The sequence below is a fragment of the Engystomops pustulosus genome, chromosome 4 (assembly GCF_040894005.1).
Source record: "Engystomops pustulosus chromosome 4, aEngPut4.maternal, whole genome shotgun sequence".
In the NCBI taxonomy this organism is placed as follows: Eukaryota; Metazoa; Chordata; class Amphibia; order Anura; family Leptodactylidae; genus Engystomops; species Engystomops pustulosus.
In genome coordinates this window covers 30,278,356-30,294,156 of record NC_092414.1, presented here as the reverse complement: position 1 = coordinate 30,294,156, position 15,801 = coordinate 30,278,356, and the positions used below count along the sequence as shown (strand labels likewise).

The 15,801-nt window shown below is 41.2% G+C and overlaps 1 protein-coding gene across 5 annotated transcripts in view; it reads right to left on the bottom strand.

Annotated features, from left to right (window-relative positions):
• Window positions 1-223: 223 nt before the first annotated feature.
• Window positions 224-15,801, bottom strand: part of RNF130 (ring finger protein 130) — a 164,964-nt gene continuing 149,386 nt past the window's right edge. For 3 of the 5 annotated variants that reach the window (XM_072145618.1, XM_072145614.1, XM_072145617.1), the window contains 2 exons: window positions 15,597-15,690; window positions 9,174-9,361 (listed from right to left, as the gene is read on the bottom strand). In XM_072145618.1, the coding sequence (XP_072001719.1) occupies window positions 9,346-9,361; window positions 15,597-15,690 (110 nt within the window). In that variant the 3' untranslated portion in view covers window positions 9,174-9,345. Of the gene's footprint in view, window positions 1,235-9,173; window positions 9,362-15,596; window positions 15,691-15,801 lie in introns of those variants that run through there. The other 2 variants (XM_072145615.1, XM_072145616.1) reach the window with 2 other exon arrangements.

Below are 15,801 nucleotides of genomic sequence, written 5' to 3'. Positions count from 1 at the left end.
GATGGAACAGAATATTTTTGCTGATGTATAATGATCTTTTTTATTCTGACCATCACATTTTTTTAATAACAATGGCTGAATACTTGATTGTAAGGTACAGCAGTAACCTGGAGAGTGTGCTTTACTGAACTAAGAGACTTGTCAGAAGCGCAGCTATAGTGGTCAGTCACTACAGGTCTACTATCATAGAAACGTCAATGTGGTCACACTCCCAAACCAGAAGTTTCCAACCCACGGCCTCTGGTTTATTCAACAGTCTTTATTGTACAACAACGTTTCGGCTCATGAGACTCTACAAGATAATTTGTTCACTGTAAGTCAACGTTGAAACACATTGCTGTAAGCCAAACCAACATCTAGAGAAGGTTGTGATGGCCACTGCTTACATCCGTGGTGGCTTCGTCTACGCTGATGTGATGCTGGAGCTGTTACTTTGTTCCTTTAATTATTCCTGGTGCTTAGAGTTCTAGCCACCAATAAAACATCCAGATAAAGCATATTTATGATCCCAGTAAATATTAAGACCCCTGCCCCCACACCCCTCATGTCCAATGAATGGCTACAACCATCGCACCACCAAGATGGAAAAGCAAATTCGTGACTAGGATCAAGCGTCGAGAAGTTCTCTGTTTTCACCATCCAGAGACAATCCAAAGGCAATCGAGGAACAGCCCTTGCGCTGCAGAAATGTTTTTGTTTTTTCCAACAACAATGAAGAAACCGGAAATGCACTTGACCACGGACGGGTGGTGGCACATAGTCAGCAGTTTCTTGTCTATTGTGAGATAAAGGGGGGAAAAAAAAGTGTTCCACCGAACAACTGATACTGATAAATCGGGATGTAAAAGTGGGAACGTAACAGTCAGTCTCCTTCCTTCTTTGTGCTTTATCATGCACCATATTAGTAAGAGACCTGAGTGTCCCCTTTGTCCACGTTGCAGCTGCCGTTCCTTCGGCAGGAGGGGATGGGATACTGTGCTTCGGTTTTCGGCTCTTCACTTGAGACACAACACAAAATGGGCAGCACTAGTTGTTAATGTACAATGGGGTGGGTGGAGAGGAGGTAAAGGGAGTACAAGAAGAGGTAGAGGGGCAGCAGATAGAACGTCTGATGAAGAAACTGCTCATGTCTTGTTTTCGTCATAAATGTCGAGAGATGGCTCAATGGTGGACAGCTCTGTTTCGTAGCCCAAGCTTCGTGGAGACAGGGAGTTTCGGTGAAAAAAGAGACTACCTGGAAAAAAACACAGATGGAAAATAAGATTAATTTATGTTCTGTTACTGTGTAGCTTAAAGGGTCCGAACAATCTGATCGGTGGGGGTCCACCTGGTTCTCAGCTATCTCCCACACCTTCACTGACGAATTTCCAATGTTCAAATAGTAAATGCATGACCTGTCCCTCCACCAAGACTCCTGTTCTCGTGCTTAATGGTGGTGGCCCCAGCAATCAGACCCCCAAAGTCGCAAAGTTAGCGGCAAACCTGATATAGTACATTTCCTTTAATATTATATAACATAACACAAAAGTAAATTATTTAACTCGGTTAAAGGGGTTGTCCACTTCCAGCAAATACAGCAATTGATATTGTGTAACAAAAAGTTCTATTTTTACTTTGTTTCAATTCCTCACAGTTTTCTAGATCTCTGCTTGCTGTCACTGTTCACTTACTGTGCAGGTGCAGGTCTCATTATATCCCTGGTCATGTGATGTCACACAGATGCACAGCTCATTATATCTCTGGTGATGTGATGTCACACAGGTGCACGGATCGTTATATTTCCTTGGTCATGTGATGTCACACAGGAGCACGGCTCGTTATATCCCTGGTCATGTGATGTCACACAGGTGCACACCTCATTATATCCTTGGTCATGTGATGTCACACAGGTGCGTAGCTGGGTATATCGATGGTCAAGTGATGTCAGACAGGTGCTCATTACAATAATCAGAGCTGTGTGATATCACGTGATCAGGGATGGTTTCTTTTCTCCACAGGAAGTATACAATGCAGTTTCCGACAGCAAGCAGAGATCTAGAAAATGGTGAGGAACTAATATAGAAAGTATATTGTGTTATTAAAAGATATGTGCATCTGGATCATGGAGGTTGTTGTAGTTCTGTAACCTATGTAACTGTATATATGCGCCTATACACATAAGTGGCCTGGATGAAAGCTGCACATATATTTTAGGAGGATAGTAATGGGCACTCGGCTTGAGTCAGACTTTTTTGCATTTCATTTTACAAAATGTCACACTTAATAATGAAGAATTGCCTATGATGGTAAAGTGCTCGCTGGCATTTTTACAATGGGTATAATTTAGACTGCAGACAGGGTCCAGGAGCAGATCTGGAGAGCTGTTTATTCAGACCTGTTTATGTTGTTTGTGTGGTGGCCGGCCTGCGAAAAGAAAAATGAATTTTTATTCTAGGATTCTTGCTTCAGGGGTCCTCACACTGTTGTGCCCTTGGCGATCTGCATTGAACAGCTCCACAAATCTTTCCCTCTGTTCTGCATAAAATCTGCACTGTTAAATTGAAGCATAATATATAATGGTGCACATCCTTCACTCTTTAGTGTGTCAAGTCGTATACCCGGGCCTCCTGACACTGCGGGCCCCATAGCTGTTATGGCTGCTACCCCCGTAGTTATGCCCCTGCTATTTGATGTAGAAGCATAGAGAGAATGGAAAGCTTGTCTCCTGCCTGCAGTCCCAGTCTTCCCTCACTAGGTGGCGCATGCATGCAGTTCTTGTCTGTCTCCCCGCTGTAGTGTGTGCTCTATGTGGTCCCATGTTATGGTACAGAGCGACATCTGCTATGTCACCGCATAACAAATGCTAAATCATCCTCCCTTGACACGCCTTGCCCTGCAAATCTGATAACATGGGTGCATGACTTATTTTGGCTATTCCTTCACGCACCCTGAAAATACGGCTTACATCATGAAAAGTGTCTTCAAGAAAGAAAAACAGCAAACCGGGCATAGAAGCAATGACTGTAGGCAATACATTTCATATAAAAAGGTGTGCTTTCACCATATAAACAATATTATAAAGCTATTGGATCTGTCTGATAGAGTAGATGTGACATAAATATAGAACCTATTATTAATCCTAGTAATAGTACTTACAAATCCTGCATCTATTATTTGTCTTTTATGTATATCTAGTATCTATCATGTATTTTAGATATTTTATCTTTACTTATGTGTCTTCTATCATTTATTTTAATCCTATGCAATATTAATCTATATATCCATTATCTACCTACCTAAAATCTATCCATTTCGTATCTATCTATCCATCTAATCTATCTATCCATCTATCCCTATTATACCTACCAGTTATTTAATTTCTATCAATCTATGTCCCTCTTATTGTCTATCTAGATTATCATCAAGTAACAGAAGGTCCAAGGCAGCGCCCAGGTCCAGGAAGGGCCTACATATGATATATCCAGAAAGGCAGACAGTACTCCAGATTTGGTATCAACAGTTTGGTGTTATACACCTTTGTCAAGCTTGAGTGGAGTGCTGCCGGCTGTTCTGGATGTATGTTACCCATCTATCTATCTATCTCATAGCTATCCATCTACCCATCCATCTATCCATATGTATCCATCTCATATCTACCCATCTATCGATTTATCTCATATCTATCTACCCATCTATTTATCTATCCCATATCTATCCAGCCCCATCAGCCAATTGTCTATTTATCCATAATCTATATATCTCTATCACTCTAACCTCTATCATCTTAAGTGATAACAATAAGAAGGGAGAAAATTATCTATCATTCCTAGTTCATCATTCTTTTTAGCATATATATGAAAACACAGGTCGGTACAGTTCATTTATCAATGAAAAATACAGCATTATTCCCTGATCAATACTACAGACACCCCACCGGAACTCAACGGACCCAATTAAACCAAGTTATTGGGTTTCATTGTTGAATTTCATAGAATGGAGGCCACTTTACCTCATGTATTTTTGTAATGTGTGTGTGGGGGCAGGATATGAGGTAATTTACCAATATACATCTATTAACAGTTCTGCTCCGCTTTCTTCATATGTAAAGTGAGGCCTCCTGTCTTTTACCTCATCAGCCAGACATTCCTGTCCATAAAATGGCCGCAGATAGAGGGTCATGTGATCTCTGTGTCCATGGACATTCACCAGTTAGAGATCACATGACCCTCCATCTGCAGCCATTTTATGGTCAGGAATCTCTGGCTCATAAGGTAAAAGACAGGAGGCTTCAATTCACATATAAAGAAAGCAGAACTATTAATAGACGTATAATGGTCAATTACTCAATATCCTGCCCCCCCCCCTCCCACAAACACATTACAAAAGACATGAGGTTAAGTGGCCAACCCCTTTAAGAATTAATACCTACATCTGAATGTACACAGAGATTTATAGACTATATACAGTTGTATTGAACAATGGCTGCAGATTGGTTGCAGAATATTTTGCATGTTACAAGTCTCGGTGTATAGTCAGAACAATGTTTTGCGCTCGGCCATCTGTTGGAAATATTTCATCCTATTTGTAGTTTTATTCCTCGCTTTCGCGGCCGCTTGATATCTAAATGTTATTAAGAAACAATAAAAACATCCTGGATCCTCCGTCCACACGTAACATTGCTCAGCTGCCATTGTTTTATAATGAGCAAGAAACAAGCTCTTATCCTCAGTGACTCGGCCCAGGGAGCGCAGAGATACGGAGAAACTTCCATCGGAATGAACTTCAGGAAGTAACCAGATTACCCACCACATACCAGATGTAACGCATGTAAAATAGACGGTAAATTAGTATTTCAATAGGATTATAATAATCTCTTTAGATTCACTTCTGAAACTTCCAATCACATTAAATCTGCCTAACTTTAGCTCTGAAATCTTATCCCTCTGACACGTTCCTGAAGCTCAGAATGGAAACCATTGCCACCTCTGTGGTCGGGGAAATTGACTCATTAATTTACTGAGATGTAGTTACCAGTCTCCGCCGCTACATGGAGAATGGAGCCGCCACCCCACCCCCCTCCCATGTTATCTGGGTGTGTATGGGTAATATTTTTAATGGGACCCCGGGATAAGAACACATAGGGGCTCATTTACTAAGGGTCCGTCTGACACACTTTCGTCAGGTTTTCTGACGATTTCCGTTTTGCGTCGAATTCCCCCGGGATTTTGGCGCACGCGATCGGATTGTGGCGCATCGGCGCCGGCTTGCACGCGACAAAAATCGGGGGCGGTCTGACACCCCACGGATTTGGAACGGGTAAGTAAATCTGCCTCAATGACAAAATGTCCTCATCTCCACCTACTGGATCGCTCCACATCTGCTGGGATTGGCTCCTAATTTAAAGCAGTTTTCCGAATCCTGACAACTTGGCTTGAAGGTGCCATGGATCGCAGAACCCGCTTAAAACTGAACACGTGTGATGCGACTGCATGGGGTTTTCTTATAATATCAACGTCAAACTCTCTCTGGACATATTAACATGACACAGGGACCCTCAGATCAGTACCACTTTCTGGTAGTGGTGGACCAGACCCATCCTCGTCTGTCATCTATTTCAAAGATCAATGTAACTCTACCTCACTTCAGGGGAGCCTAGTTCTGGGGTTATTTTTGTAAACCACATATTATACCCATTGCTGAATGTATGGGCCTCCAATGCCAGGGAGTTATGACTTCCACACATGATACCATCTCTCTAGGACATGATAAAATATCGGTAATCCACAGCTAGGAGAAACCTAGGCCTAACAGCCATCAAGGCAGGATATATCATGTCAGGCTGTAATGAGTGGACCTTTCATCCCGCTGGGGGGCTCCGGTTGCAATGAACAAGGATTAAGGGGATTGGGTTACTGTTCCATCAGCACTTATTTGATCAGGAGCTTAATGCAGTTCTTTGCTCCGCCGTTCCGAATATTTAAGGCAGATTGTTATATTGTCCCATTACCAATCAGGTAATAATATGAACTCAAGAAGCTTTGCTAAAACATCCAGCTCCATGGCCGTAGACGGAGGTTTCCAGGAATACATGTATTATTAGTTACCTAACCGACTCCTTCATCCCTCATGCTATTTCTAAGAGTGTAAGCCGGGGGTGGGGGTGGGGGGGGAGCTATATCCATCCAGGACTACATACGTTAAAAACAAAGGTCGCCCTGGGGAGTCAGAAGAAAATATACTTCTATATGTATGACTCAAACGGCCTCTCCACCTTGGAAAACCTTCCCCTAGGATCCTTACACTTAAGAGGCTTAATGTTTAACTCCTGCGCTGCCTCTTCGGAAGAGGAATGTGAATGTTTAGTCCTAAGGAGAAGATATCCGTTGATTTAACCCCTGCACAGGTCACAGCAAGGGATCTCATCTGTATGGGGCCTGCCATGAGGACGTGGCCAACAGACTGACTACCTGTTACCTCAGACAGTGACAGGATTACAATGAGGTCCTTCAATAAATTGTTGAACACTATATTCCAGCAATGAGCCATGAGGGTTGAAAGAATACAGATTACAGGCATTAGAGTGACCCTGTTGTGTCCTGTATGAGAGGCAGGTGAAAGTTGTGGGCCTTAATTCTCATTACAGGATTCCTTTAAAAAGAACCTGTCACCAGGTTTTACACCATTAAACTACAGGCCCCCTCAGCTAGGGTGTGACATGTAATTTCTAGAATTTCTTCTAGAATGTCACCGCTTTGCCTCACATCGGAGATTTTACAGGTAAATACGATTCTCTTCATCTCATTTGCACATGAGATGAGACAAGTTTAGTGGTTGCAGGGATACTGTCAATTCAGGAGCCCCGATCCTCTGTTCTATATCACTTAGAAACATACTTTTCTGAAAGAGGAGATTCTGAAGTGAGTCTCCTCCTGAAACCACTAAACTTGACTCATCTCATGTGAAACTGAAAGAACTCTAGAAAGAACTACCTGATCCGTAGTTAAAACCTGGTGACAGGTTCCCTTTAAGATACCCCCTTTTGGAGTCTGGGGAAGTGATATAAACACTGATCTGAGAACTGTCATAGTCCATAGTCAAAGTGGCAGCACCAGGCAGTGCGGCACGGCCATCACTCTGGAGAGGATGGGAATATGCTGTTATGTACAGATGTTACACAGTGAAGGCTTTATGATGTATTTATTGAAGTCATCTTGGAGGAAAAAAAAAAAAAAAATCAATGCACTTAAGAATCGGCATGCCAGTTATCAGTGCCAGGACTGCTCACTAACGCAATAATAACCGTATACCTTACATAGCATCATCAGAAATTAGAGCCTCTGTCCTCTTGTACCTCAACATTAAACCCCACAGCCAATAAATATTTAACATCTGTAGAAATGATTCACATTTGATTCCAGAAACAGTGCCACCCTTGTCTGTAGGTTATATCTGGTACTACAACTCAATCACTAATTTACTTGCCATATTTACTAATTTACTTGCCATATTTTACATACTCCTCGCAGGAGAGGTGTCCGTGCTTGCTTTGTCTATGCAATGACCAGCAATCACATGGTTATAAGCCCCGTTCTCCCTTCAAGGGGAAGATCTTGTGCACCTATTAGGCATTTATCCCAGAGAATTCCCCTTAGTATAGACCATCATATTCGTGGCTGAACTTCTAGATGGATAACTTTTCTACTCAAATCCCACCTCAATCTCCTCCATTACTATTGCTCCTTCTACTCTTAGAGTCCTCAACCTCACACTATGGGAAATAACCAAGGAATTCCCAAACCCGTTCCCAAGCACTTGCCTAGGATCTGTACACATCAGTCTTGTGTTCTTGGCAAGACATTATCATAAACCTGAACACTGTACATAGATCTGGCCCGGGTTCTGCTTCTATCTAGAAGCGGGGGAACTTCCTGAGGTTTATATAATCAAATACGCAGAATGTTTCCTCCCGCTAACCTTTATTTGAGTAAATAATGCTGTAGTGTTATTTGTCACTTGTGATAACATTTATTTAATTTTTGGATTTGTTGGTTTTATGTTGTTATGGTTTGATAAGTACAGACAGGAGGAATTACTTCATCTTTTTGTTTATACAATGATATAGTTGTAAAGAAGACCATGTCTAATTAACCGGCAACTATTTGGGATTCTTTAAGCTCCGAACATACATACAGCCTTCACTCTTGAATCCCTCATACATATGCTTGATTAGCTCAGCCGAAAATACATGCATCCCTGGGAATGCGCCACCGGGAATCGTTCCCAGAGACCCCAGCAGAGACAGAGACATTGCTGCTGGTGGAGGCCCCCCTTAGTAGTAAATTGGTGGAGGCCCTAGGGCATGTGCCCAGGGAACCCACCTGATAATCCAGCCCTGAAGTCATGTATAATGAATGGAGAGGTGACCTGGGTCTACTCTTCCAGAACCAAAAATTCCAACTTGCCTTGACAATCCAAATTTTTTTTTTGACAATTTTTATCCAATCTACCATTGCAGTACAGTTGGGGAATTTTCCCCCAATAAGTATGGAGAGTCTTAATTTTCTACAGTATGACCAAAAAAACAGACAACCGTGATCACGAACCGGCAATGGCTGAATTTTGTCTACATTATATTGTGCAACAAGTTAATATAGCTACTTCTCCATGGTAACAGACTACAAACACATTTTGTTTGTAGTCAGGATTGATTCAACTTTTTATGTACTGACTTCTTAGCATTGTCAAGTCACCTGTGCTAAGAGAATACTAAACATTATTAATAACCATTAGGTTATACATCAACCAAGAGGGAAAAATCACAGCCTGTATAGCAACTTGCAGTGTTAAAGTAGTTAGGGGGGAGAACACACATGCACGCAGGCCAGAAGTGTAGAGAAAGAGAGAGAATGATTTTCATTAAATGATCATTGAGCTCTGAACTTGCAGCACCACAAGCAAGCATGTCAACAGAAGCAGGTACAATAAAAGCAGCAATACAAACAGTGACAAAGAGGGAACAACAACATAAAGACGGCCTGCGCCTTCCCAGGTGTACAGATGAATATTCAAAAACATTAATAAAAATACTCAAAACTGCTCGCAAGAGCTTTAAACCTCACAAAAAGGGTCTTTCAGTAATCAATTACCACTCTACTACTTATTATTATTATATGTGAAATAAGTCATTCAGTCCATCACATTTTAACGTAACTCTTTAATTGTCAATTTACATGTTTTATGAAGATTTGGCACTAAAAAGGCATCATAAGAAAAATAAACAGAAAAACTTATTAAAAAAGGATTTCATCTGTGTTGTTAAATGATGTGTGAATAAAAACATTTTTCCGGTCCTCTTCATCGCTCCCTTCATGACCATTCCACTCTGCAAAACGAGCACAGAGAAAACGGGTAAGAAATTGAAGAGACAACTCTATGTATTTTACAGTAATCTATTAATAATGATATATACATACATACACACACACATATATACACACACACACACACATATTATTCATCCATATATTTAGATTTATGCCGATACTAAAAGCATAAAAATGAGAGGAATCACCAGCTTGACTAAAGTGGAAGGACCGGTGCTTGACTTCTCAATCGATCATTGGGAATCAGTCACAGAAGATTTATTAAATGGACAGCAACGCGTTTCAGTTCCGGACAGGAGCTTTTATCAGCCTGATGAAAGCTTCAGTCTGGAGCTGAAACGCGTCACTGTCCATTTCATAAATCTTCGAAACAATCAACAAGTCTTCTGTCACTAACTCCCAGTGATCAAGTCAATCGCCGGTCCTTCTCCTCTAACACCACTTCGGATTTTGTACAATTAGTTTTTGTTTTTGGGCTCTTGGTCCCGGCCACAATGCTGACGTCTAGGACTGGCTGATATTCACCATTCTCAAGGTGAGAGTCTCGTATTTTCTAAATACCCATCTACCATTATTTAAAACTGAATTACACTAGGGTTGCGCTCTGCTTCTTTTGTGCCTACTGTGTCGCTGTGGGTCGAACAGATTTTTCCGATAGTCCCAAGTTTCCAGGTAACTCTGAATACAACTTGACTAAAGGAAAATCATCACTTTACTGGCCCCTGTAGCCAGTGGTGGACCATCCAGGAGGTGAGTTGAGCCTCTTGCCTCAGCCAGCTCCACCCACACCAAGATGGGGGGCGCATTTATCTGCTACAAAGGAGAACCTGCCACTTAAAAATAATGTCTCTCCACACTTGATGTCAGCATGGAGACACCCCCCCCCCCAAAAAAAACCCCTAAAATAACCTGACATATTACTACTGAAGGGGCGTTGGGGCATATTGTTTCATACCTAGCCTCAGGCAGCAGAGAGTTTAGGTTTACCCCTGCCTATTAGTAGTCAGCACAAAATCAATCCTTATCTCCATCATACTGCCATATTAATTGCTGGGTATCCTTTTCAGCGTTTGTTTACTCCCCCCTCCAAAAAACGGGTTTAACCTATATGATAAATTGTAGTCAATTGCTGGTATACGCACAGGTTTGGGTTTTATACTTCAGCACCTCAGTGCTTTAAAAGTGGGCGTGTCAGGGCAGGACTTAGTGGAAGAGGGTGTGGCCTCTTACATCTAGACAGAGTTACTATAATTTATGCCAGTCACAACAAGTTAGCCCCTAAACATAGGATAGGGGCTAACCTGCCGATCGGTGCGGGTCTCAATGATGGGATGTCCATAGATCACGAGAACAGTGGTCCATTGTACTTCAAAAGAATGGAGTTCAAGGGGTATGAAAACTTTTGCAGCCCACTGTAAGTGAAGTTTACTGGTTTCGGATTAATTAATAATCAAAGCAAAAGACAATAAGATATGTAATCCACTTGATTCCCCTGTCTCCTTCGGAGATCTGTACGCATTTAGATGAAACTTTTTTAGCTATATTGAGAGATCAGGTTACAGTGACCCTCCATAAAAGTCTACGAAAAAGGTATGAGAAGAATGGAGCAGATGATACAGCTTTAGTGTGTGCCTATAACTCTACTGCTCTTCACTGCTGTATGATGACCACCACGCTGCTGCATCTTTCCATGTGATAGAAAGGGAAGCTGTAACCTGATCCCTCAGTGAGCCGATAATCCATCTACACCAATGCTTCATGCCTATAGATTTATCAGGAAATTGAGACTGTACGATCAGAGGCAGGAGACGAGGGAAATTCAATAAGTGTAAAAGATATCTTAGTAGGTTGTGTATCTTTAATTGTACTATTGATTAATAGTATATGATTATGCAAAGCTTTTTTTTTTTCATAAAAATTTTGTCAACGAAACGTGCGCCTCTACTATTTCTCCAGTTCACGTCAGGTCACTTTAAAAAGTGATCATTCTCACTGGAAGCGGTACAAAAAAAAAATCAGGCCTATTTAACGTTAATGATACACTTTCCGATGGCTTTCCTGACAGCGTGGCTCTTATGTGTATGGACAGCTCACTTCATTACAGTGCGGCACTCAGAGAGAGATCTTATTCAGTGCAATGTATTGATCCTCCAGTATAATAGGTCTGATGGACTTGCTCTAGTTTATGGTAAGCGCCGCAGGACGGCAAAGATCATAACTCATAAGTGACAGACACTGAGGAAAATGAAGCCATAGAGCGGCCACTGGGGAGGGAGCATTAATATAGAAAATGTACATGCATTCATTTGAATCCTCAATGAGAAACTTCTTAGTGCCCTGAGTATAGGAGGACAGATGGGTAGTAGGCCGGCTTCATAAAAAATGGATTCCAAGTAGTAGCAATACGTCCTGCCATGACTGATAGGAATGAATAGAAGATGTATATGTGATATAAGGTAAGCGGATTTTTAACCCTAGTAGCTCAGTAAGGTACCTGTGGCATATAGTAGTCTGGATACAGATGCTGGGATGTAAATGTAACTAATATGTGGACCACACAATAAAGGAAATATAGGGACAAGGTGATCTGCAGAGGAATTAAAGGTATATTCCAGCTATTCATTAAACAGATGATGTTAAAGGGAGTCGACCCCTTCCACTAGGCGATATAATCTGCTGGCAAAATGTTGTAGTAATTTCCAACATACATTTATTATGGGCCTTAATAACCAAAAGTGTCTGAGAGCAAAACTATTCTAGTTACTCATGGCAACCAATCAGAGCTCAGCAACCTGCTGTGGACAAATGAAAGCTGAACTCTGAATGGTTGCCACAAGCAACTATAACTGTACCGTTCACAGAAACTTTTGATAAATTTCCCCCATTATTGCGCTTTCAAGATATTCTCAGTTTAATCCGTATGCTAATGAGGCAGTTGGTGCAGTAGGTGCAGTGCTATCCCAGTCTAAATCACTTCCCTCTACTAGCAGGGTCGCCACATGTGTCTCACAAGATAAATTTCCTGCTAATGTGACTGATGCTGATTCAGATGTGAATAGCAGTTCTCAAGTTCCCAGGCACACGACCACAGTGCACCAACTGCCTCATTAGCATATGGATTACAATGAGAATTTCTCAGGAACGGCATAATAGAAAAAAATATAATACAGGTATATATTTGATTTGGTATATATTTCAAAGCATTCCTCTACACAATGCCAGTAAAGTTTGGGAAGGCGGCAGAGGTATTGGGAGGTATTAAAACTCAATCCCCACAATAGATGGCAGTCAGGAGACTTTCTAATCTGGAGAATGTCTAATCTGGCCAATTATGTCTAATGTGTCTAATTAAGTGTAAACCCTGCTATGCACACACAATAGGGCTCCCTACTCATCTCATATTAAAGAATAGTCTTTTATGTCAGGGAAGATGAGGTGATGAGGTGCGGAGAAATATATACAGGCAGTCCCCGGGTTACATACAAGATAGGGTCTGGAGGTTTGTTCTTAAGTTGAATTTGTATGCAAGTCGAAACTGTATATTTTATAATGGAAGTTCTAGACAATTTTTTTTCTTTTGCCCCAGTGACAATTTGAGTTTCAAAATTTTTGGTGTAATTGGACCAAGAATTATCAATAAAGCTTCATTACAGACACCTTACAGCTGATCATTGCAGTCTGGGACTATAGTAAAGCATCCAGAGAGCTTCACCAGAGGTCACATGGGGCAGAGGGGTCCGTCTGTAACTATGGGTTGTCTGTAAGTCGGGTGTCCTTAAGTAGGGGACCGCCTGTACCAGTATTTAAATAGGACCTGTCCCGCTAAAAAAAACACACATGCTAAAGCTGCTTACTTTAGTAAGTAGCTCGTACTGCGTTTTTTTTTAGGGTGACAGGTCCTATTTAAGGTCTTGTCCTCCTCATGAAATTTCTATTTTTTTTTTTTTTTTTAACTCCACCATTCAAATGCACACGCAGGTTGAATGAGCATGCATGTGTTCTGAATGTGGAAAATGGAATAAGCCAATCCCCATGTATATTTCTGGTGGTTTTGACTATGTATAAGGTGCAGTTAAGGAAGAGTATAATGGAAACTTAATACTTAAGGTGAATTGAGGTTGTTATGCAGCGAGATTTGCTTGTATATGTGAACGTGGCTCTAATACAGAGTAGTGGCCATTCCAGGATCCTGAAGCTCTGTGATAATTTAAATTAATATAATCTGGTTTGGGTACTTTTAACTTTCCTAATCTAATTTTATCATAATCCTGATAAATTCCTATAACAAAAACCTGTCACCAGACTTTAACCCACTAAACTACTAGCACCCTCAGATTGGGTATGACATGTCCTTTAAAGGGATCCTGTCACCAGGGACCTCATTTTCACTAAAGACAGATTGTAAAAGCCCATGACACCTGCAATGCAAATCTGCCTTTCTGCATTTTCTAAGCATTTGCATTACAATATAATTGTATGTTATAACTTACTCTTGCACCCTGACAAAATCCTGGGGTAGTCACAGGGGCTGTACTTTGGTTTGGATGCTTTTCAAAAAACAGCATGTGACCTGTTTGAGCTGCAGCCTGTCTCCATGTTTGTGCTCCTGTACAGATTGTCCCTCCCCCACTGATGTCAGCTCACCAGGCTGTGACCTCTGAGAAGAAGCAGGAGGTGGAGCTGTACAGGAGCACAAAGGTGGGGGCTATGATCTGAGGAGTGAGTAACAGACAAGTCACATGTTGTTTTTTGAAATGCATCCAAACAAAGTCCAGCCCCTGTGACTACCCCAGGATTTTGTCAGGGTAAGGTATAGGTATTTTGTCAAGGTAAGTTATAACACACAATTATATTGTAATGCAAATGCCTAAAAAGGCAGAAAGGCAGATTTGCACTGCAGGTGTGATGGGCTTTTACAATGAGGTCCCTGGTGACAGGTTCCCTTTAAAGAATCTAGTACTTACCAATATCTTGTTGATTTGTAAAGCGCTACCGAATATGATGGTGATATATATATATATATATATATATATATACACACACACACACACACACACACACACACATACATACATATAAAGAGTATTATTATAGTATTCTATTGCACTTAGAAACATGCTATTAGTGTCATATTAAAAAAGGACCTCATCTTTTCAGATCACATCAGGCTTATGGTTTTGTGATCTTCAGAACGGGAGATACAGGCAGCTAAATACATAGTTGTGGGTCGGTAACACTTCATTGAACACAATAAGAAACTTCAAACATTAGTACTTAAAGTAAACGGATTGTACATAGCTAAATACAGGCGGTCCCCTACTTAAGAACACCCGACTTACAGGCGACCCCTAGTTACAGATGGACCCCTCCGCCCATTGTGACCTCTGGTGAAGTCTCTGGATGTTACTATAGTCCCAGACTGCAATGATCAGCTGTAAGGTGTCTGTAATGAAGCTTTATTGATAATCCTTGGTCCAATTACAGCAAAAAATTGTCACTGGGGCAAAGAATGTTTTTTGTCTGGCGCTACAATTGTAAAATATACAATTTCGACTTACATACAAATTCAACTTAAGAACAAAACTATGGAACCTATCTTGTATGTAACATAGGTAAGATGAACATCTACTTCCCACCTATAATTTAACGGCCTGCATATCCAGTTCTGTAGCTCTCTGGAGCACACGCATGGTGTGATCTAAAAGATGAGATTGTTATCTTTAATATGACAAAAAAAGCATGTTTCTAAGTCATACAGAAACAAAGATAGGGGCTTCTGAATTGACTCTGTAACCACTCCTCTAAACTTGACTCATCTCATGTGTCAAAAAGAGTCATATTTGTCTGACCTTAGGGGAGTTTTAGTTTAGGTAACCGGGAGAGATTTCACATAAAAGAGGGAATTTTAGAAACATACCCGATACACGGGGACTAGCAGTTTAAAGGGGTAAAAGCTGGTGACAAGTTCCCTTTAAGCTTTCATATGTTAAACCTGGTTGGAGTTGCACAATTGTTCTAACACTACCCTGAGCAAAGAAGCCAACGTGAATATTCAGTATCAAAGACTGGCAAGATGGCGTGTTATCTGCTGACCAATCCCTCCTCTCTGGCTTGTAGAAAACTTAAAAAGCGGACGCCACAAAGGTGGTCACTCTAAATAAAACCATCTTTGTGTCACACACTGTGTAATAGAATAGAAGCATCTTAATAAGACAGGCAGACATTGTTACTTACTCTGTGGCATACAAGTTAGCCGTGGCTTTGATGATCATGTAGCAGAGCGTGAGGGCGCTGAGAAGGCCAAAACTGGCAATAATGAACCATTCTTCTGTTGACAAAGGAAATGGGAGGGAGTCACTCTCGACAGCAATTTCAGCAGCAAGGCCAACACATCACTCCCATGCCCAAAAGGCTTGAAGGGAACAAGAAGAAGGGGGGG